We start from the raw sequence: 23,792 nt of genomic DNA, 5'->3' as shown, positions 1-23,792 counted from the left end.
CCAGAGGCATAATAAGGACAAGCAGGTCTCCCCTACTGCTGAATGCTGACGTACTATTTCAAGGTCAACAAAAGCACAATAACATCAATCAGGCTGCGGTGAAATTAATGCAGACAGCGTTTGTTTTCTTGTCTCGATGAAATACGTCGCTGCAGGCTCGGCGTCGCCTTCTGTGTTGGCAAGATAGGAGTTTCTGTACATATGTTTTTGTGCTCACTCACCTATGAACTCGTGCAGGAAGACGAGTGAGGCGACGTAGCAGGCCAGGCTCAGGAGTTCGCCGACTATCATGAGCCAGTGCCACGTCTGAATGGTCAGGGCCACCATCAGCAGCTCCGTCAGGATGAGCGAGGTGAAGGAAATGGCTACAATATGGACGAACTCTGACTCGAAGAGCAGCAGCGCTCCGTACATGATGATGCTCCCTGTGGAGTGAAAAGAGGGCACGACTTGAGAGTGAGACCCACACAACATTTATCCAGTGTACAGTCAATCTTTGCTTTGAGGGTTAGGGTTAGGCCTCACTGGATAGCTGTAGTTAGCAGCATCTAGGTAGCTGACCCCGGACATACGCGGACATAGCATCATATTATCATGTTAATATGAGGAAAATGGAAAATGTTGCATGGAAGAAAATTGGGGAATAGATAAATCATTAATTGTGTCAAGACCAGGTGAGAATCTGAAAAATAAAAGTAGTGAGTGAAAGATACACAGAGGAGTAAGACTAATCGATTCTGAATGTATTTTATCTAATGACTGGAGGCAATGAAAAAAATATTAAAAGGTTTGGTTTCATCTATTCTTAACCAACTGATTGAAGGACATGAACTGTCTTTTCACCCACCATTTCAATGACTAACAATGTCATCTTGTGATTTATTTAATTCTTTGTGACATCTCTGAGAACCTTTCACTGCCTTTTGTTGGTTTGACAGGCTTCAAACTGACATGATTTACTTTTTTTTAAATTTATTTTCCCTCCCAGGATCCTGATCCCCTCAGATGATTTCTTTCATTAACTTGATATCTTTTAACACCACTTGATAGTGAAAACTGGAATTATTTGATCACGGTAAACTACTAAAATACTAAAATAAGGTTCCGCAGAATAAACTATGAGTAAAGTGATACCAACATACGGACCTGTGGTTTGGAAACCAGGCCCTCAGTACTCATAATTATACAGCAGCTTAAGATCAGTCATACAAAAGTACGCTCGTGTTTCAACAAAAATAGATAAAAGTTTCGGGGCGTAGCTTATGATGCCCCTGTAAACACCTTTTCACTGCAAATGGTCCGTGTTGGGGAGTAACCTCAGGCTTTTTGACAAACAAAGTCAACACAAATAAACTCCTCCACAAGTTTAGAAGAAAGTGTGTGGGCTGTTACAGCGTAATGTGTCACAAAGGAGAGAAGAAGCCTTTATTTATCTTTGCTCATCAGTTTTTTTTTACCCCCACCCCTTGTTATGACTGCCCCACAGAACAAACTTACAAGGAGTAGTGGCTGACAACTCCCACTATGAAATTGGACACCCCTTCAAAACCCTCCAACGTCATCAGTAGATGTTGACTGTTTTCATGTTAACAGACGTGACCGGACATTTCCAACATGCTGTCTTCATCTGCACTGATATTAGAGGAGTGGTACAAGGTCTAGAAACCTTGCTGCTGGACTCAAGTTAAATGTTGGCGTCATATGTTATCAAAAGGGGGTGAATACAACGCTGAAGTAGATCAAAATGTCAGACTGTGCATAAATCAGCAATAACAGGGTAAAGTTAGCTAGCTTGCTCATTAGCTACTGAGACAGGAGCAAACTACTAGCGATTGTTTTATGCTTGTTATAAAAAATTTTTTTTTTTAAAAAAGGTACATAACCCTTGGTCTGAAGTGTGAAAAACCTCAGTTGGGACGGCAATGCAGCCCTAAGACTGTCCTACCCCTCTAATCCAACAAGAACCGGGACACTCTAAGGCTTGGACAAGCAAAATGGAGGGGTAGGGTTAAGTAGTCGGTGCAAGGGGTGTATTGGGATTGGGCCTTGGTGTCTGATCTCGTGTCTTGTACATCTGCAAACAACTAGACAAAAATGTTTATCTAAAATACTGTTTGAATGCTTCAAAGTGACTGCGGACTCTGCAGACTCTGATCATAAACAGCAGTGTGTACAAATTCTTCCTTACCTTGATAGATACTTATCAAGACCCATATTAGAAATGTCTTGAAAGACAGCGGCCGACCCTGTGGAAAGAAAACAGCAGAACTTCATATTAATCACTTTTCATAAATGTTTCTGTGTATTATATTTGGCTGCATTGTAACAGTAAGTGTGTTAACATTCATTTAATACCTTCAATAGATCTTTGTACAATTCTGGGTACAACATGGCGACCTCTGACTTAACATCTTTGTCCAGCACCAGGGAGAAGACGGGGAACATGGTGTAAGCAGTGGAGTAGCTGCAACAAACAAACTCATGTGACCTCAGTGTGGAGAATACAGTATGTTCTCGATAAAATGGCAAACGGACAAGAAGTTTCACACATTTCTTTGTTAGATTCAGCAGTGAAATTCATCAGTCGAGTAAGTCAATACTTTCACATTTTCCCCCTTCTCGCATTTCAACAGTGCTTTAACACAGAGGAAATGCCAGGGAGACAAGGCAGCCAAATGCTCTCTTGATAAGTCATCGCCAGTCAGAGTTTGTATCTCACCCAATCGTCAGGAATCCTTGGTAGAGTGGGACCGAGGCAAAGTAGAAAACGGAGGAGAAGACCGCCTGGGGAATCAGAGAAAAAAAAAAGAGTTCTTCCTAATGGCATTGTTTATGGTGATGGTTGAAATCAGGGGCATCAATTTTCTAATGCGACGTAAGTACAACCCTGATTCCCAAAGAGTTGTGACGCTGTCTGAAGCGTAAATGAAAGCAGAATACAATCATTGCAAACAAACAGAGTTTCCTGACAACAGTTTTACAAGTGTTCCCAGCCCATGTAGTAATATCCTTTATACAATCATGTGTTTCACAAACTGTTCCTTGCTTGTGAATGACTGAGGATGCCCCTTTCATACCCAATTATGATACCATCCCCTGTTACCAATGAACCTGTTTATCTGTTTCAAACAAGTCTTTGTTGCTCCTATCCAAACTTGTATGTGACATGCTGCAGGCATCAAATTCAGAATAAGCATAAGGATAAGGTAAAACATTAAATATATTGTCGAAATCAGGGTTGTAAACTATTTTTATATCACAGAAATAGGAGAAAATGAAAGTCTTAACATGAACCTGGCACAGTGGAACACAAATCAAAGGGCAGTCACACTCTGACTAATCATTTAGCTAAATCCCACACATAAAATGCAACACCACAACAATCCCAACTCTACCGCAGCGCTACTGCTTTACTAACTCCAGCACGTGTCTTCAACATATGGATGATGCCAATATTGAGCTGTCAACTAGTCCGCCTACCAGCCAGGCGGCCCCAAACCAGACAGGTCACAGCTGCGGTTGCGGTTGGTGTTAATGTGAGACATGTGGAGGAGGGCCTCCCTAAAACCCCAAAATCCATGATGCAGTGAGTCATGGGCTGTCCCTCCACAGCGGGGGCTAAGCTTGGACTGGGACATGGGAACTGGATTCGGGGGGGCTCAGAAGGGCACCACGGTCTGACTCCTCTGAGTCACTGAGCACCCCACCCTTCCATGACCACCCCTGAAACTTCTCCCTGCCTCGCCCCAATCATTTCCTCCTCACATTTAGACTTTAGGTGTTGTGGATAACCATGACCCAGATCTCCCTGCCCTTAACTTTAATGTCGATAGATCAATTCTTTTCCTGACAATTTACGGTCTTTCGTGATAGCTTTGGCAAACTCTTGCGGCCAAGAGTCAAACGGGCTGACCGCTGAATTCCTGCCTTTAAACAAAATATGCTTTCCTCACATGCCAAGAGCGAAACACTAAATCTCATGCTCAGTCTTCAGTACACAGCCACCTCTTGCTAGTACAAATGTTGAGGTTTATTACTCAATGTACTGTGCGGCTCACTGAATCAATGCGTGTTTGCAGCACTGCATGCAGCATTTCTAATTACTTGCATGTCAAATGTATGGCAGCAGTGGAAAGGAAAAAAAAAAAAAAAAGGAAAAATGCTATTTCCTTCCTTTGATTACATTCAAAATGTTCCAGTTACAACAACATTGAGTGACTGTTACAGAAGTGTAGAGTCGTTGAAGAGTAGTTCAATGCATTTTAGATTAACTGAAAATTAAACTTATCAGGGAGGGAAATAATGAATGTTTGACACTTTGATTAAAGGCACTTGCACACTGTTTGGTACAGAAGACAAAATGTGAACTGATGCAGTGAAGAAAAATCTCAGTCATCATTTTGTCTTTAATGAATGTAGGATTTACTCAAGTCAAACTCTGGATGTTATTATCTATACTTGCAGTAATACAGCCTCATGCATTAAATAAAGTAATTTCAGAAGTCACTCTCACTCTATAATTCAACATTTTTCTCATAGCTTTTTGTATAAACCTGTGGAAATGACTGTTACAGACTCAGTGCTGTTACTGCTTGACAGCATCATTTGATTTTTTCATTTATTATTTCATTTTATTTTAAAGGGAAATAATTTTAAAGTGTAATATTTGTTGCTATGGAAAGTAACCCTAACCCTTCGTATAGCATTTTTTGCTCAGAGTTTTGCTGAATAAAAAACAATTGTAAACCATTTGTAATTCAAGGGTATAATTCCAACATGACTGATGAACACAAACCTAAATGGCAGCAAGTTTGAGTTGTACTCTACCTGCATGGCGCTGATGCACAGGCTCCTGTGGATGACAAACTGGCTGAGGGCTGCAGACCGTTTGTAGCTGTTCCGACCGTGGACCATGAGGAGACGGCCTAAATGTTTAAACTGAGTCACCGAGAAGTCGGCGGCCAGCGAGGCCTGCTTTCCTTCCTGTCAAACACACAGAACAGAGGGCAGTGAGGACAAGCTACAAGACGTCTTTGCTGACCTAAAAAAACAGTCCTTTGGGTGGTTATTATGAATTGATCGTACGGTGACAGACATACAACTTTGTTATTTGGAAACAGAAAAATCAGACTGAAGGTTGACTCCCTGCTAACATGACATTAATAAAAATCAGGACTCTTTAAGATTCCTGCCTAATCTTATTTATTTTTATAAAGCACTGAAATGCTTTTGAATATATTATGTTAATCCTTAATGAGCAGTACAGCTTCCACAAATATTTTTTTAAAATATTTAATTTATTTTCATAGTTCTTATTTTATTTGCATCATTATTTTAATTGTTTGTATTATCTTTGACTTTATATCTTTTATCATTTTAACATCTTATCTTGTTTTGCTACATTACTTGTAAAGCACTTTGAATTACATTCCTATATTGACTGATTAATGATCATTCTGCTATTTTTTTCTCAGTTACTCCATTACTTGTTAATCCTGTAAAATCAAAAACAAATTTAAAAAATGTGTTTTATCCAACCAACAGTCAAACACCCCCAAAAAATTTCAGTTTACTGTCAGAAGAAAATATAAATATATAGAAGATATTCACATTTGAGAACCAGAGAATGTTTTGCATTTTTGCTTGAGAAAATTACTTAACTAAAGTTATTATATATATAATATAATATATATATATTAATATAAAATATTCTGTTGATCAAATTGTCAATAAATCACCTAATCATTTCAGCTCCAATAACCCAAACCTAACTGTGTGTGACATTCTGTCATAAAACATTTCTTGCACATGAGCACTTTCTTGAGTCTCGTCACCATGAGGTTGTAAGACAACCAGCAGAGAATTCAGTAAGATGCTGCTCCCATCCATGAGACATTTCCATACACAACCTCTGGTAAAAGCAAAACTTGTTGTTTTTACACTTCAGCTGTTGTTACATAAATAGGATATACAGAGTACTACAGAGTAGGCAGATTTTGTTTCTCCCCAGTCAAGGCCAGGCTAGCTGTTTCCCCTTGCTTCCAGTCTTTATGCTAAGCTAAGAGTAGTGGTGATCCTCTCAACTAACTCTTATCAAGAAAGAGAAAAAGTTAATTTCCTAACTTTCTGCAAGTAGTATCATTGCTGACACATGTTTGAGGTCCTTGTCTGAGCAAACTGTCCATCATGACAGGGATTTTACAGAGAGGTGACTGATTAGAGACTTTTGCTTTAAAAAAAAAAAGCATCCTGTCATCTTTGTTTCCTCTACTCAGACAATAGATCCTCATGAAGAGGAATCATCTGTGTGCGCACGTCTCTGAACGTAAGAGAGATCTTGACAGGAAACACAAAGCGAAAATCTGTGAGAGCGGCACGTCAATGTGAGGCGATGAGATGGAGAGAGTCTTACTTTTCCCTCCACTCCCACGCCACAGTCGGCTTCCTGGATCATGCTGACATCGTTTCCTCCATCCCCTAAGAGAAAACAAAAGCCATGGAGGTGTCAGGATTCACATCAGTGATTCACGAATACAAACTGTTAGTGTGTGTCTGTGTGTGTATTTCACAAGGCACTCCCTAAATTTGGCCTGATAAAGAGATCAGGACTACAGCCAAAGAAAGGAAATTGACATATCTGTTTGGAATTTGCAAAATAAAGGCTGAGATAAAGGGGTGGGTGATACGGCTGAAATTCATGAGAAAAACAATATCAATTATCAAAAAATATCCAATAACACTAAAAAGTCACAGGAAAATATTCTGACTGATTGACGTTCAAACCAGTGAGCTGCTTTCCACTGTAATACATTAAAAAACTAAGGTTCTATTGAATGGCAATATTATGAATTATATTATCAGTTATCATGTGTCATCATCTTCATCATTATCATCATCAGGTGATACATACAACACCTGTTCTCAAGAAGAAAACACAATGTGATAAATCCTTTTTGGCCCATAATCAGTTGAAAACCATGATGCCAGCAACATGTTTCAAACATTTGTTCATTCTAAGGAAAGTTCCAGATTTTCAAATATTTGAATAGTCGTTAAATTACAAAAGATTGAATAGTTAATGCGAACAATGTATTTTCCACTGTTGTTTCCCTTATTTTTACCGCCGCCTTTTTAACATTTTACACAGCGTCCCAACCTTTTTTTTGGAATGGAGGTTGTAAGAAAGTTTTTGTCTTTGATTTTGTGAAACACACGCAAAATCTAATAATGGAGTTTAATATAACTTAATAACCATTTCCTGAATTATAACAGTGGAACCAGATGAGTTTAATGAAGCCCGACATGGCTAAGTGGCCTCAAACTAAGTCAGAAAGAAATAACTGAAGGTAACCCATTATGTGGCCGTGGACATGAAGCGATAAGAATTATGAAAGAAAAACATTTCTGTAAATGAATTAGCTTAACACATTACATTTGCAAATGATTGCATTCTGTTTTTATTTATGCTTTACACAGCAGCCCAAATCTTTCGAATCAGGGTTGTAATTTGTGTACACTAAAATCCGCTCTGTTTATTTATTCGTGGACTTTTATCAGTGGTTATACTGGGAGGGCTGGTGAGGTTTGTGGTGGAAACGGATAAATATATTTGGAGAAGGATGTTGAGAAGGTAAAGAAGCTGTTAAATGTTAAAAACCCACAGTAAAAAATAAAACTGTACAGACTGAATTCCCCCATGAAAAAGCTGTTGGAGAGTTTCTATTTTCTACTCACCTACAGCGCAGGTGAGTTTGCCTGTGCGCTCTTGCAGCAGCCGGACTATCTGAGCCTTCTGAGTGGGGGTGCATCGGCAGCAAACCACAGCGGGACACTGACATGCAAGCTCCATGAACTCATACTCATAGTATTTCAGACAAACCTGCAAGAAACCCACAAGAATGAACGAGCGAGCTCCACTTATAACTGATCTCAACTGTGGATCTATAATACCTCATCTTAACTTACAGTTAAGCTCCTACTGCGGTTTAGAAAGTGACTGTGACCACAGATACCACTTCCAGAGATGCTTCAATGGCAACGAGTTTTATCATGCATCGCACAGAAAACATGTCAGAGTTTCATAAGGAGATAGAAGTCAGTGGGAGGAGGGTTAGAAGCACAGATGCACTCAGACTTTACCTCAAGCGAGTCTCCTGATATCACCAGAGCGCAGTCGTGTTTTCTCCTGAAAGCGTTGAGCTCCAGGTGGGCTTCCCCTCGTGTTGTCACCTATGGCAATGGAAACCGCATTTGAGAATACACACACAAAAGACACTCACAAGAAAAAAATTATCTACGATGACAATCTGTCTGTCTTAGCATCCTGATTGTTATCAGACCGGTAGCTCCTAAGAATCAGGGCAGCTATTTTCCCTCCAGGTGCAATGACGGCAAATGTTAGAGCAACAAAATACCAAAATGATAAGGCTGGATGATATGAGGAAAATATCTATAAGCCATCTATTAGGAATAAACTGAGTATTTGGTAGCACTTTATAATAAAGTGACTGTTTATTGTAAAGTTAAACTGATGTTTTTTTACTCACTGCATAAAAATTAATTAGGACAGTTCTTATTTATTAAGTTAACATGAGACTGTTACTTTAACTGTAAGACATTCATACACCTCCATCCTGTAAAGCATCTACAAATTTTCATTATACAGCTCTAGTGTTACTATTAAGTATCAACTTCAGTTAAATTTTTAGCTCAATTACGCAAAACAGAAACTTTTATTAATATATAATGTTGTGAAGGTAATGTCTGTATATTACCAGATCATCTTAATAAATCAGATCAGTGAAGCCTTAATACCAATACATGGGGCATGTAGGCAAAAATCACTTCAGTAAAATGAACTGCGGTCCATGCTTTTCATTTTTAACACTGTTAACTACTCATTCTGTCAGCTTTAAATTACAATCTGCCTGGAGACATGACTTTAATTAGCTGAATTTTATAAAACTAAATCATGATATAATCATATCATCAAGACATGATTCTACTAAAAAAAATTAGAAAACTCTCACTCTACTACCTGAGCAATGCACCCACGTGACTTCACGTGTCTTCATTAGGGTAAGTTATAATTGTTGAAATACATTAATAAACATTTTAAAATGTCCTTTCCTGTGTATAGCTAGATTATAGTGTGTTATAAACCTTGTATTAAATGTTTATGGAGCACACAAATGCTTGATAAGGAGGGTCAAAGTGGTACAAAAATCAAAGTTGGAATGTGGGGGAGTATACTGTATTATAAAATCAACTGAGGTCCCTAACAATTGTGCCAGGTTCAAATATAGACTTCTCCAAAAATGCAGCACTGACAGGGCATGGTGTTAATCTGTCGACAAGAGTTATGCTCTGGAATGAATATCCTTCAACCGCTGACTATTCATACGTCAATCCAGATCTGGCCATTGGTGGCCACCAGGAAACTAATCCAGATGTATGTGTAGCAGGCCCAGTCAGCACTCCCCCGTCCACTGGGACGGAGGTTTTCAAGCCGTGCCAACCATTGTTATTCTCTTCCAGTAACCGCAGTTGTACGCAAGTTGTAACCTTCCTATATGGCAGGCTCTCCTTCTGCTCTGGCATGGCTCCAGAGGGGAAGGCAGAGCGGACTATCAAAGCCGCGGGAGAGCCCGAAACCTGCAAAACATATTAGGAAGTGAGCCCTCTGCATGTTCCCTCTGGGAGTGGTTCAGCTGGTTTCTCCTCTGTTTGAGCGAAGGCCTGTTTGTTCTCTTTGACAGTGGTTTGGATGCTTTTGCTGGTGGGAGGTGATTTATTCAGCTGTGGATGCTGGCTTGGCCTGCATGCGTAGTTGTGTGGGGCTGTCTGACCACTAGCTAATGGGTCTTGGTCTCACAGAGGATGGATGCCCGTGGGTCGATGGAGTCAGGAAACTGTCAGTGCTGCATTGAACTGGGATGAACCCCGTGGTACTAAAATCAACTATTACCCACTTTATGTGCATATAAGAGGAAGAGGGGTCCTTGTCTCGCACTTACGGATCTGAAGATGTGGATGTCCTGGTTGCGGGTGATCAGATGGGCGTTCTTAGCCGTGCATGTGGCTGTTTCAAGCTTGTCTCCTGTCAGCATCCAAACCTACACAGAAACAGAGTGATATGTAGCAAAGATCTTTTTTTTGATTCAGAAGATGCACTGATGTTTGAAAAGAAATTCCAATTAAACTTGTATATTCATTTCTGTTATCTGTTATATACTAAGGTTATAAGAGAGTCTAGATGGTTTATTCACTCAAATAACATAAAAAGGATTTCCTAACTGCAGTGTTTTGGGGTTTTATTTATTATTCCTGGCTTCACTCAGATTCAATTCTTCATGAAAGGATTCTAATTTCTACTGCTCATGAAGACATCGTCTTCCAAAATGTAAGTTTTAAATGCTGTGAGCAGCCGAAATAAAATCCCATTTACCTTCACTTCACTGAGGTAGAAATCTTAGAGACTAAAACCTGATCAAATAGAGCTAAACCTTTCTGTATGGCACCTGGAACCAAGTGAGATTTTCTTCTTGTTCTTTTTGTATATTGGGTGAACCAACCCTTTATATCCCAGTGACTAATCAGCTTTCTTGGTCCCTTGCAAAAAAACCAAATGCTCATGTGGTCAGATATTTTATATCAACCATCTGAGGCGCCAACCGACCACTTAAAATTCTCCTTATAATTCATTCAAATTCACTTTAATCTTGTTTTCTTTATACTTCAAGGAGGCACTTGGATGATGTTTGTTCATGTAGATAGATATGAAAAACATATGTCTTGTTTCTATGTTTAGTTTTTAGGAGTTTGTTGCTACTGAGAGCTACCCCCCAGACCTTGATGCCTGCGTTGCGGAGGATCTCCAGGGTGGGCCTGACATCCGTCTGGAGCTGGTCCTCCACCCCAGTCAGACACAGCAGCTCCATCTCCATCTCCAGACTCTCAATCACTGTTGCCACCTTCAGAGAGCGATCATGGACGCTGAGCTTGGCCTGGACATAACGTGCCTGGGGAGCAGGAGAGCGACGGGAATGTTTTGAGTGGGAGGAGATCAAAATAGTATATGGTGGAATCATTGCAAGACCAAACAATGGAAACAGCCAGGAATAGAGGGAGAAAGAATAAAACAACTAAAACAGGGTTTCCCTACAGTGTGCACACATGAGCAGATTTTTTTTGCCACCTACAGAGATTAAACTGTGCAGCATGAATACAACCCATTCACCACGCATAGAAATTTGCATGTCAGCTATCAAAGTTTCAGTTTAAATACAAATTACAAGGTATTTGCATGCATGCAGCCCTTAGAGCTACTATGTTTCAGAGAGCTGGAAATACAGAACAGACATGATAAATTGGTTAACGCCCATCGTCAGTGCTCCAGCTCCAGGGCAATTTGCGAGTGAGATAAAGCAAAAACAATCTGAGTGTGACTCATACAGGAACACAAACTCTGCGTGTGACTCAGTCGGTGACTCACTGCTGCCCACCAGCTCTGCTCACACAATTATACACTTCAGTAACGGGCCTGGGGGTGAAGACTTCAGGGGAGACAGCCCAGCCCTGCTCAAACAATGAGTGGGGCCTGGGTGTGTGCGTAGGAGGGTGGGGTGTATGGACTGGACCCTCTAATTACCCGGCAACACACTTTGACATTTAGAAATACAGAACGTGTTGCATGAAATATCATTCTGCATTTGTGTTTTGGCAGTGTGAGTGTAAATTGAGATATCTAACACACTGTTGATGTTTCTGTGTGTCACCAGCTCTAACAAAACATGAGCCAGACAAACAGAATTTGAAAGTATTGTGATGTTGAGTCCAAATCTCAGGCTTAATTTCATGAGACAGCACTTGCCTCAAAATCCTGATACTGCTCCTCTGTCAGGGACTTCTTGGAGACCACAAGGACCCTCAGGCCTTCCCTCGCCATGTTTCCACACTAGAAAACAGAGTCAGCAACATCTGGATTCAGCAAGTCTATTAGCCTGTGAGTCATTTATAACAGGAATAAAATCACTGTTGTTACATTCAACATGTCTCGAAAAAGAAGGGTCCTACCTCCTCTTCCAGCCAGTCATTATACTGAACGATGCCTGCCATCACCACATCAGCACCCTTCATGTAGAAAGTGATCTCTCCTGTAGATTCATCCTAGAAAATAATTATTCCAAGCGAGATATAAATAGGATGTAAAAACCTGATTCATCTTGCATTAAAGGGGAACTCGGGTATTTTTATACCTGAGCTCTATGTTTACATATTTTGTTTGTATAAGTGACTAATAGATACAAAACATTTTGGAATCAATCCAGCAGATTGTCTCAGACAGCAGCAGTGAAACGGGCTGCAATGGCTGCCCTGTAATCTTTCGATGGTCAAAGTAGCTTAGCTGAAAGTGGTTGTTTCACCACTGACGGGCTCAAATTATTTGTCTGTGTCTGTCGACATCGAAGATTGAAGAGAACCCTACAGACGTAGACCTTTTTGGAAAGGAGTAATATAGCTAACTGCCACAATGTCGCTCTTGCCAAATCCACCAGACTCCATTTAAAGAAGTAATTTTATCATCGAAAAATATACTTTATGAAATTTGACAGAAAGAAATTAGCACTCACCAAAATCATCTTTGGTCATCTTTCTACTGTTCCAGCAATCTATCTCTGGTTTGATCAAAATAAACAACCCTTAATTCACCCCTGTAAATGTCAACATATCAGGAGAGGAGTGAGATAGAGCACTGACATCAGAGAAGCAAGGGAAGCAGGAGAATACTTCCACAACTTGCTCCTTGAAATAAGGATTTATTTCCACTAAAACAGAGATGTAGACTTTTGGACCAGTGGAAAGACCAACCAATAAGGTTTTTTCCTGAGTTTTATTTTGTTTCTGTCAAGTTTTAATTAATTGTGATAAAAATAACGATAAAAATAATGTTTTTGTGAAGGATGTGGTGAGAGCCATAGCAGCTGTTTCTGATTAAACAAAAAGGATCTTATTCTTATACAAACATGTAAATCTTCGAGGTCGATCTGTAGGGATCCTGTCGAATAAGCCACCTAATTCCAAAACTTTACCTTTACCCACCAAAATATGTTAGCATAGATCCCAGGGTTTAAAAGTACCAGAAGTCCCCTTTAAATACCGGGGTGTGTTTAACTGAGAAGGGATTTCCACTCCATACCCATGTGAGCCATGGTGCACGTGCGCTATTTTATGATTTTGTGTTGCCTGGGAAATGCATAAGTTATTTTGGTGTTCACCAGGGGTTTCAAAAAGCGTTTAAAAATATTATCATGAGGAAGTCATGTTTTCAAATCCCAGGCTTCCTGAGTTATAGTGCAGCCAACAAAAGTAATGTTAGTCATCAGACTTAGTCACAGGTTATTACAAGGTGAGGTTTTTCTCGGATAATACTCTTTAATATGAATCTGTTTTTCTTTTGTTTGCCTTGTTGAAGTTGGAGTCAAGTTCCAATCGCCCTCCTAGCAACAAGCACCGCTCTACATTGTATTTCAAAGTAAGCTTAAGCAATTGGCCAAACTAGGGAATCAATTTCTTTGAATCACACAAGAAATGAAAATGCACAACAGCTGCTGCAAATCAACCAGCTAAAGAGAACATTAACGACCAGGAACAAAATGATCTTGGCACTCACTCGCACAATGATTCCCATCCTCTTGCTCTCATAGGTGAAGGGGAATATCTGCAGGATGGTGAAGTTCAGTATTTGGCCAGTAGGGGTCCGCAGCTGCATGGAGGACTGGTCTCTACCCACCAGGGTCAGACCAACGCTCTCTGTCCACTGCACCAGCGACACCTATCAACACGACATAGTAAGGGCTTTAGTGTGTGGTCATTAAAATATATATAAAAGGTGAATATGATAGCTAACATTTTATGTTTTTTATCAAATGATACAATATAATCATCACTCAGGTACAAGCAGCAAGAGAGAAAAGTGACCACTGCTTTTTATTATTCTCATGGTAAAACCATTTTGTCAATATGATGTTCCATTTATTGAATTAGAAAAGATAAAGCAAACAGTGAAGGGCACTTTGGACTGAGCAGGATGTGAGAGAGCACAGTAACCATTCAGCTTTAATCAATAGCTCAAGCATTTTCAGCACTCAAGTGTATTGATTGATAAACTAGGGTCCATTTCTGAACTGAAAATATTGTTTTGCCTTGATTCTGTCTGAAGGACACAACAAATGACATCCATTAATACAATGTTAGCTTGTGTGTGTGTGTGTGTGTGTGTGTGTGTGTGTGTGTGTGTGTGTGTCTGTGTGTGTCAGTGTGAGGAGAAAAAGAGGGGAGATGACATTGCCCAATAACTTCCAGACCAGGAGCCAAATCACAAAGCCAATTCATCAACTATCTTCTGACAGGTTTAATAGCAGAGAGGCCAAATGGACACAGATGAGAGAAAACAACAAAGATTGCCATGTTCCACTTTTACAACCACAGATTGTGCGGTTTCAAAATTCCTTATTTTGGAAATACATGACCACGTAGTCTGACAATGCCTGACCCGAAGCAGTTTAACGTCAGAAAAGCTCAGACTACCGTAATGTTTGTCATCCAGGTTGGGAAATATGAAGATTGTGCTTAGTCACAGTCTAGAAATAATCACTGGGGAGGCATTCTTGGATCTGGTGTCGGCCACAACAGCACCACCTTGTAACAGCGGCATCTGGGTTGGATGCAGATTTCTAACTGGACTGAATAACTCTGCATCCAGTTGGCTTGACGCAAAACCACCAGATGGCTGACAAGTTTTTTATGAGCCGAAAAGCAAAGTGATTCAGATAAAAAACTCTCACTGGTGAATCACACAAAATATAAGTCAGCCATCTGATTCTCTTGCACAAGATGATTCTGATTTTAATGTAAGAGCAAAAAGAACTGTTTTCGTTTGCATGTAGATATCTTGTAGATATCTTAGATATATATAAACTGTATGTGGTAAAACGTCGCTTTTGACCTCATAGGTAAACCATGCATTCAACAGTCACTGACAGTGTGTCCATAGTGCTCACAGCCAAAACCAGATCTATATTAAGACTTCCTGAAAGCTGTAGGAAAGCAAACTGAATGTTGCTCCAGATTGTATCAAACTTATACAAAGCGAACTTCAGGGCTCAGCCGCAACTCAAACAGTCTAAATTGTTGTCCAATGTGGCCTAAAAGAATGAAATGGCCAAGTCAATTTCCATCTCACAATATAAATCACAAATCTTTAAAAAGGACAGATGCACAGGACTCTATTAAAATGTGTTATCAAAGAGGAAATTCAAAAGGGGATAAGTGCAATGGGCCGGGGAGCACATTAAGGAAATCCGTATTTACGCCGCAGGAAATGGATCGAAGTCAGATTCCGCAGCCGTCTTCCTGACGTTCAAAGAAGTCATACTGATCAAGGACATAAATGTGGAATGCCATTTGGCCTTCAATTAGAAAGCAATGAAGACGCTCAAGATAATGGCCTGTAGTGACAAAAACTCTGCATCTTGAGATCGGAAGTCTGTTCTCCCGTTGGGCCTTCCGTGTTTGTCCTTGAGAAAATGATGTTGAAGTAGATTAAGTTTACATTTCACAACAAGTCAAGTTGAAATATTATCAACATATACATGTAGGCCTGTGTGTATTTTTACATATACCCCCCGATGGATGTAATGCAACCGTTTGTTTTATAAATGTGGGAAACGGATGCAACAAAAAAAAGCACTGAATTGTTAATGTTAATTAATGTGCGTGTTGTTGGTTGCTATTATTGGTTTATTTATGTATTTTTTTTACCTCTCTTCTTTAAATAAACATATTTTAACATTTCCACTGTTTTTCGAACTGTCTTTTTTGTTGTGAAGCACTTTCAGTTGCATTTCTTGAATTAAACGTTCTATCAGTATATACATAAAGTTTATTATTACCATTGCTTATTACTATTCAAGAAGCATATGACCTGCCCGCCAGCAACTGGATGATGATTTTTCTCACAAAGTCAAATTTTTGTAAGACCAGAGAGAGCTGAGAACGTTTTCTCAGTCCAATAAATACAAAATATTTTTGAATGATGATATAAGATGATCAGATGTCAGATGATAAAATGTTAAAGATCCTTTCTAGACATGTGTGAAAATGTATACAAATAACAAAAACTGTATTGGAAATAACAAGTTTTTCATTGAAGTTTTTTCAAAGAAAATGAAAATTGTGATGCAAAGATGATCATTCCCACAAATCGTGACTCATCACAATAACTGTCAAAATGATGTCAACATAATTGTTTAACCACATAGTGCAGCCCTAATTGGTAGCACATGCCTTGTGTGTTTTCAATAAAACAGAATTTTCTTAGTCTCATAAGGAGTATTTAACCCTTGTCGAACGTTAAAATCTCTATAACTGAAGGAACGTGTATTTTATGTGGCTGGACATCATACCTCATCTGGGCTGGAGGCCTGGTAGACTCTGCATGTGTCTTCGTAATGCTGCTCGGCTTCGGCCTGGTCTGTCACACCGTTGGACTCGTACACTGGTGTCACGTTGTGCACAAGGGCGATGGCCTTCACAGCCTCATGAACTCTACTGCTGATAGTCTTGCGGACCTTAGTGGCTGCTGGAGCTCTGGAGGCTGGAAGGTCGTGGGTGGGCTGAAGAGAATTACAGAAGGTATTGTGATCAAAAGACGGGGGTTACAGGAATGTGAGTTATATAACAGAGTTATAACACCCTTTCCAAGAGTGGTCGTTCATTGTAGTCAAGGTTTCTTTAAGAGATTGCAACTATTGTTGCCAACAGAACTAACAATGTGTACTGTTAAAAAAAAAAAAAAAGCTGTAGGAGTGACAATCTGTGCTGTTGCATTGAATAAAAAATAACAAGATGTTTGAACAGTATGTTGGAACACTTATATAACTCTTTGATGCAACAATAGATAAAGACACACATTCAAAAAGCTTATCTAAGAACAGATTTACTAGCTGGAGAAGTGAAGGATTTAGTCAGAGAACTAGCTTCAAAAATGTAAATTTCAATCATTGATTTGGCCTGTAAACATAACCAGATGTTTAAAGTAAATATGAACAATTTGCTTTTGCATTGTGGCCTTGCTATTTTTAGAAGGCCGTGCGTTCCAGGGGTTAATGGTAGCGTCATTAAAGAAGTCCGGTCAGTGCTTCGCTTGTGGGCTAATCCTGTTTCCTGCTTCGCTAACCTCTGGTGTCAAGGGGGACAAAGAGTGACATCTGAGGTCAGGAAGCATTCAACCAAACAATAATCACAAACTGATATGTTTCTTAAAACAATGCTCATGTCTGTTTGTTTGACCCTTTCACGAGATTTGGGAATTTCAATCTTTTCTTTTCAGTTTGTTTTCTAAATGGTGTGAGTGAATTTGCAAAAGACATTTCTTCTATCAAACTCGTGCAGTGTGTATACTCATGCATGTTTTTTCTTTTTACCTGTGTGTAGGCGCTGAACACATGGCTCTGTACTTCATCCATCGAGTCCATCCCATAAGCAACAGTTCCAAGGTGGAGCCTTCTGAACACCATTTCATTTTGAGTAAGAGTCCCTGGTAGAGATTACATTACAGTGAAACTTCTCCACAATTATAACAACTGAAACCGTTAACTTCCATATGTGCTACACCTTTGCATAATGATTGGGAGCAGAAAATATAAAATGTTGTCTTAGATTTTGCTAAATGAATATAATTTTGGAAACTCTTCCAGCATCAATAATATCTGTAGAGGTATTTTTACACCTTTCACACATTACTTAAAGCAGAGTTTGCAGGCCACATATGGTGATTGGGAAAAAAATTGTACGGAAGCCAGAAGGCTTCCCTTCAACACTACACGCAACCTCTGTATCCTCACACTCACTTTAAAAGCATTTTCCGCTAGTATATCAAAAAGACCTCAGGGGCCTCGCACGTACATTAGCCTGACCTGCAGACCCTGCCGGCCTTATCACGGTCTGGATGGGAAATGGCCGATCATTTTATTGGGCATGAGGGCTATAAATCTGACGTGTAACACCTCACGCCTGAGGAAATGCATTGGTAGAGGTGTTGTGCTCTAGAGGTGTGTATGGATGAGAGACTTTAGGCTTTGTTTTATGATTTAAGGGGCCAATAAGTTGCAGGTTTCCAAGAGCAGAGACCCCACCAGAGAACAACCCCCCAGGGAAGTTACTTAACTTTGTCCTACTGGATACTTCCTTGGCAAATCCCAAGCACTATAAACTTTTATTTTAATACTCCACACGGTGGCCTCAGTGATTGTTTTGGCCACACAACTAAGAGCATATTCATATGAAGTATTGTGATTTCACAGCCATTTCCTGCAGTCTCACCTGTTTTGTCAGTCAGCAGATAGGAGATGCGTCCAAGCTGTTCAGGTATGGTGCTGGCCCTCACCATCGTCCCAGGGATCTTGGAGTCTTTCTTAATCATCCAACTGAAAACCATCTTTCCCATATCCAGATTGACACGCAAACTGCATCAAATGAAAACAGTAAATATGTACTTTTTAATGCCTTGCATGTAAATACGATGCAACACTGCAGATGACTATGAAGTAGAGAATCTTAAGTCGCACCTAATGGGCACAATGTGAGAGAAGAGCAGCAGGAAGCGGAATATCTGGAGGTACCAACGTCCAGCGAAGTGCTGGAGGGCCACCATAACCAGTGACACCACCACCAGGGCCCCAAACAGGATCTTAGTCAAACAGTTCACCTCCAAGTCAAACAAACCCACCTACCATGAGTAACAGAGGGAAACATTATGAGTCAGATGAATGTAAACAGAAATGGTCTGTGTATGTTAAATATGTAGGTCTAAGTAAGTCAATATTAAACTAATATTGATAAAAACACAAGTTAAAAAGTACATTGAAAAAATAAACATAAAAACACAGAATGAGTCTATTAAGGATAAATTAAATCAAAATCCTCCAAACTAATACATCCTCATGCAAAGTTAATGATCAAATGTTGGTTTTCAGGCTCTGGCTCACACTACTGTACCTTGTGCCTTGGGTTGGAGGTGTTCATGACACTGCGCAGCTCCCTGCCTGTGTAAATCACAACTCCCACCACTGTGCCTGGAGTGAGGGAGAGAAAAGGGCCTTAAAAAACTGCCTCAGGTCAATATAATAAAACAACAACTTAAAACACAGCTTGTCAAGAAGACGTTTCCCAGACTTACGATTTTGACATGAATAGACTTTTTCAAATGAAGAATGTCATTCGGACTAAAGAATGCATATTTCAAATTGCTTAATGGATAACATATGACAGTGTGGTCTTGATGCACGCTTTCTTTACCATTATAGTTAGTTGCCCCCGAGCTACTTATAAATAAGCTAAAATTCTTGACCGTTTGTGTGTTTGGTTAAGCCATCAGATCAACAGTTACGCAGGAAGTAACGCTTCAGTGCAACTCTGTGCGTTAAGTGCAAAGGCTGGTCCTCGCTACTTCCTGATTATTAGCTGCCTTGTCAATAGAGCTGCACCATCAGTCACATATTTACCAGAGGCAACAACGGTGCTGGCCCACAGGGTGTTTTCAATGCTGAGACTTTCATTAACTGGAGGGTCCCCATCTTCCTGTAACAGTTGAGACAACAAATATACAGAATGATGAGTGAAGACAGGAGCCGGTCAAATAAATGTCATCTTTGTTAAATGGAGGTTTTCTAAACAAAAAGCAGTAAAACAAAAGTGGTTTACAGACGTGGAATACTCAACATACACATCTTTTGTCACTCACACATAGGTGTCTTTTAGGTTAATGTCACTTATGTCTTTAGTCAAGACATTTATGCTGTTAGCCACTATGCTTTCACCACATTGCGTGACATTTTGCACGAGGGAAGCTCACTGCTGCTTTAAACAGCGAATACACCTACACATTTATAATCCGTTTCATCATTTACCACCATTACAGAGCCAATTCTGCTGCCTGTTTTATAACACAAGCACACATCAAATAAGAGATTGTTGTGACTTTGGGAGTTGGGACTTTTAATCCTATTAGCTCACATGTCACGTATAAAGTGCTTTGCAGAATACTCTTTAAGTCATCCATGTAGTTGAAATGAAAAATAAAAAATATAGGGAGAGACTGATGGTCAAATTATGACTGTGGTAGTATGAGGTTGTTTGTTTTCAACTCTTACCACAGTCGCACCATGAGAGGAAAAATAGCTTATAGGCTGATCTGATATAAGAAGAATTCCACAGTTTCTCTAATAACTTATATATTCTTTGTGCATAAGTGATACAATCAATCAAACTTTATTCATATAGCACCTATCAAACAAATCAAAATACAGTTAAAAGTGCTGTACAAGTGATTGAAAAAGACAACAAAAAAGGATTTAGAGACTAAAAGACTGCAATAAAATATGGATAGCTAAAATAATAAGGAATAGAAAATAAAAGATAATACATGCAATACAAAAACACATCGACCAATAAGCCAGTGACTATAGTAAGAAGGTGTTACAGAACGTGGTTCGAGATGCAGCTCTCTCTCTCTCTCTGCATGGTTTACCTTGGGCTATTGAGGTCTTTAAGTTTATCTGTCTGCATTCAATTTAGACTTTTCCATGTTGTACGTGTTACTAGGTGCCATCTAGCCAGATTGCCGTCAGGAATTACGTAAAAGTGACTCAGGCACCTAATCACACAAGAGATCTACATGGTAAATTTCCATCAGATTAACATAAGGGGGTGAAAGTCTGAAAAGAAAAGTAATACAAGCACTCACCCTGGTGAACGTTCCAATAAAGTTGTGGATATCAATGTTTGGTTCTTCTGCGTACACATATGATCTGATTTGCAGAAGGTCCTGTGAAAAATCATAAAAGAAGTTTAGGATCACTGACACATGACAAAGTGATCTGAATAACGATTAATGATGAAAAAGACAAAAACAAACTTTTACTAACTCGCCAAACATTATGTAACTATCTCATTCATGTGGACACCACATTAGTTTAGATTACCATTTACAGTTTATGCAGCATGCTCTGCATTTTACATTACTGAGGCTTGTCTTGAGGCTTGAGGAAGAATTCCAAAAATAAATATGGCGGTTACTTTATTTTGAGTATCTTGTGAATCCTGAGGAACATGTTTAGCATCTTAATTAATCAATGGATCGTTCGGTTTACAATATGTCAGAAAATATTAAATTAGTAAATCATTTCCACCATTTCTCAGAGACCAAATTAGCATCTTCAGTCTGTCTTGTTTTGTCCAACCAATAGTCAATTTGTGTAATATTCGATTTAATTGTGAATTGTTACACTTTCATGACTTACCTATAATGTTAAATCTAAAAATATGAACATTATTTGCTCAAAAACTGAAGTACTCTTCGAAAAGTATAGGCCTGAGTTGAACCTTTGACCTTTTAGTCCTGACATTCTCCGATGACCAGGCCACCCTGACCTCTAATTAAATCACTACTCTGTCCTAATGACAGACCTGTCTCTCTGGGACCATAGTCAGCATGTGCAATTACTCACATATTCATCAAAACACAAGGCACGGCAATGGCATAAACGCAGTGTTTAACATTCAATTGCCTCCGACATCTAACTACCTCCCTCTCCTTTTTGTTTTATGACTCACGGCAGCAGTGGGCAGTCTCTGTGTGCAGGCCACTGGGAGGCGTAGTTTCCAGTCCGTCTCTCCGTCCAGCTGGTCAGTCCGCAGGAAACAAGAGCCTGGAGGAGGAGAAGACAAGAGCTGATACTGATGCCAGATTGAAACACATTCACCCCTAGGGGGCAACAATAGATTGGCTTTTAGTTAAAAGAAGGATATCCCAAATCTCTTTTCTTAATGATGGCATAGAATCTACAGATCATTACATTTATATTTCAATAAATACTGAATGCAACAGTTGACAGATGAATCTGTCAACTGTTGCTGGTTTCTGATTATTCGTTTCATCCATTTTCAAGGCCCAGTTTGAATAAATAGAAGAAAAAAGGGAGTTGGATTCAGCAAGGAATCACAAATGAATAGCAGCAACTTCTGTGAATGGGACAAAGCTGCATTTTACTGTTGGAACAGAAGTGGAGGAATCCACCAAAGCCCATCCCCCCACTGGCCTGCATGCGTCATCCTGCCCAAAACTCCCAATCCTGGCCTAGGCTCTTCATAATTGACCTAATGGCCTCCACATGGAAGAGAGATAACCAAGCACTATTTCCAGTAAAACAAAGCTGTTGTTTTTCTTCCCCCCACAGGAAGACGCAACAACAACATGCATCTTGCTTCTCTTACGCCGTCACATTTGGGTTTCTAGGAGCTGAAAATAAAACATCTCCCTGTGATGAGATTATTGGTGTGCCTTGCCTGAGGAGTTGTTATTTTGAATGTGCATTTTGTATATGTGCAAATAAAGGATGCAATGCACTTCTCTAAGTTTGTGTTATCACGGACACATCTTGTCCTAATCCATATTTGATTATTCAGATGAAGCAACCTCCTCTCATGTCTCCTGTTTTGTCATTGCATTTGATTTTTGTATCCCTCGATTTTCCTCTTCATTATCTTCTCATTTGAATGACAAAATTAGTCATAGACGAAGATGAAGAAAGAACAATGTTTTGTTAATAGTCCCCATGGAGCAGGAACTCTCCACCACACTTTGAGTGATAGTTTAGTACTGGACCCAATTACAATTTAGACATTGTAGGACTTCCTGTCCCGGCTCAGGGATAATCCCTGCACCTCAGCGCCTTTTTAAACAAGTCATTTCCCCGGCCGGCCAGCCAGCCAGCCAGGCAGCCAGCCTGTTGTGGAGATCTGGATGAATGACCAGCAGATGTTTACCATTTCTTTCAGAGGTCCTTAAAAAGATCATGTCAGCAGGAACACGTTGGTTCTACAAAGAAAGGCAGAAAGAAAAACATGACTTCAACATCACTTCCTGATCCCTCACTGCTCCTCCTCCCTCCTCCGCTCTTTAACTGCAGAAAAGTAAGACTTTTAGCTTTTCATGTGCCACATTACCCACAGCCAGTCAGTCAAAATAATAAGCCCTCCAGCAAATCATCCTGTCGTGGCCTGAGTGGGACCCTGACCAGGTTTTACACTCTGCCTGACCTGGTCCCTCCGCTACACCAGACAAATTCAGCATTAAATTCATCTGGACAGCTTTCCCAAAGTTAGACTGTGCATGGATTATTGCTAGGTGGTTAATACCTTCATAAAAACACATTATTTCTTTTCAAATGCAGGTTAATGAAAAAATATAGTGCTTTCTTTTTTGTTAGCTACTGGTTTCACCTCTGCTGATGAGTTCACGTTTCTGCATTGTAAGCCACATAACTCTAAATCACTCAGTCATATTAGTGAAATGGCTAGGACAACATGTGTGACCTTTCCTTCAGCTGCTTTGAAATGAGTTGGAAACTGAAGACAGGACTCACTTCTCATATTTCATGTAAAAAGACCTCAAAGGATCCACTCTGCCCACGAAAGGAGCAACACAACCGATTCCCCAGAAAACACAAACTAACTTAGGTATTTTAAACAACTGCAAACTATAAATGGGATTTCAAAATGAAAAAATTGTAAAAATACATAATTGAATTTGTGTTTAAGATCTAATTAAAGGCATTTAGGGTTCACTTCTGTTGTGTATCCATTGAGTTTGACAGCCTGAGGCTCAGCATTGATCACAAGATTACAAAATCTTTACTAACTCCTTTCACCTCAGTCACCAGTGAAGCACA

General features: G+C 39.7%; 1 protein-coding gene across 1 annotated transcript in view; it reads right to left on the bottom strand.

Moving 5' to 3' along the window:
• Window positions 1–23,792, bottom strand: part of atp9a (ATPase phospholipid transporting 9A) — a 33,691-nt gene that overhangs the window by 3,426 nt on the left and 6,473 nt on the right. The window contains exons 6-27 of the mRNA XM_084367384.1: window positions 22,888–22,939; window positions 21,676–21,770; window positions 20,807–20,887; window positions 19,566–19,641; window positions 19,060–19,136; window positions 18,630–18,790; window positions 18,385–18,527; window positions 17,487–17,599; window positions 16,467–16,676; window positions 13,673–13,834; window positions 12,076–12,168; window positions 11,873–11,956; window positions 10,851–11,021; window positions 10,017–10,115; window positions 8,140–8,229; window positions 7,735–7,879; window positions 6,413–6,477; window positions 4,828–4,983; window positions 2,720–2,784; window positions 2,356–2,464; window positions 2,189–2,246; window positions 222–425 (exon numbers count right to left, since the gene is read on the bottom strand). Of these exons, the coding sequence (XP_084223510.1) occupies window positions 222–425; window positions 2,189–2,246; window positions 2,356–2,464; window positions 2,720–2,784; window positions 4,828–4,983; window positions 6,413–6,477; window positions 7,735–7,879; window positions 8,140–8,229; window positions 10,017–10,115; window positions 10,851–11,021; window positions 11,873–11,956; window positions 12,076–12,168; window positions 13,673–13,834; window positions 16,467–16,676; window positions 17,487–17,599; window positions 18,385–18,527; window positions 18,630–18,790; window positions 19,060–19,136; window positions 19,566–19,641; window positions 20,807–20,887; window positions 21,676–21,770; window positions 22,888–22,939 (2,509 nt within the window). The remainder of the gene's footprint in view (window positions 1–221; window positions 426–2,188; window positions 2,247–2,355; window positions 2,465–2,719; window positions 2,785–4,827; window positions 4,984–6,412; window positions 6,478–7,734; window positions 7,880–8,139; window positions 8,230–10,016; window positions 10,116–10,850; window positions 11,022–11,872; window positions 11,957–12,075; window positions 12,169–13,672; window positions 13,835–16,466; window positions 16,677–17,486; window positions 17,600–18,384; window positions 18,528–18,629; window positions 18,791–19,059; window positions 19,137–19,565; window positions 19,642–20,806; window positions 20,888–21,675; window positions 21,771–22,887; window positions 22,940–23,792) is intronic.

The sequence above is a fragment of the Pagrus pagrus genome (assembly GCF_965226575.1).
Source record: "Pagrus pagrus genome assembly, chromosome: 11".
In the NCBI taxonomy this organism is placed as follows: domain Eukaryota; kingdom Metazoa; phylum Chordata; class Actinopteri; order Spariformes; family Sparidae; genus Pagrus; species Pagrus pagrus.
This window is presented reverse-complemented; position numbering and strand designations above follow the sequence as displayed.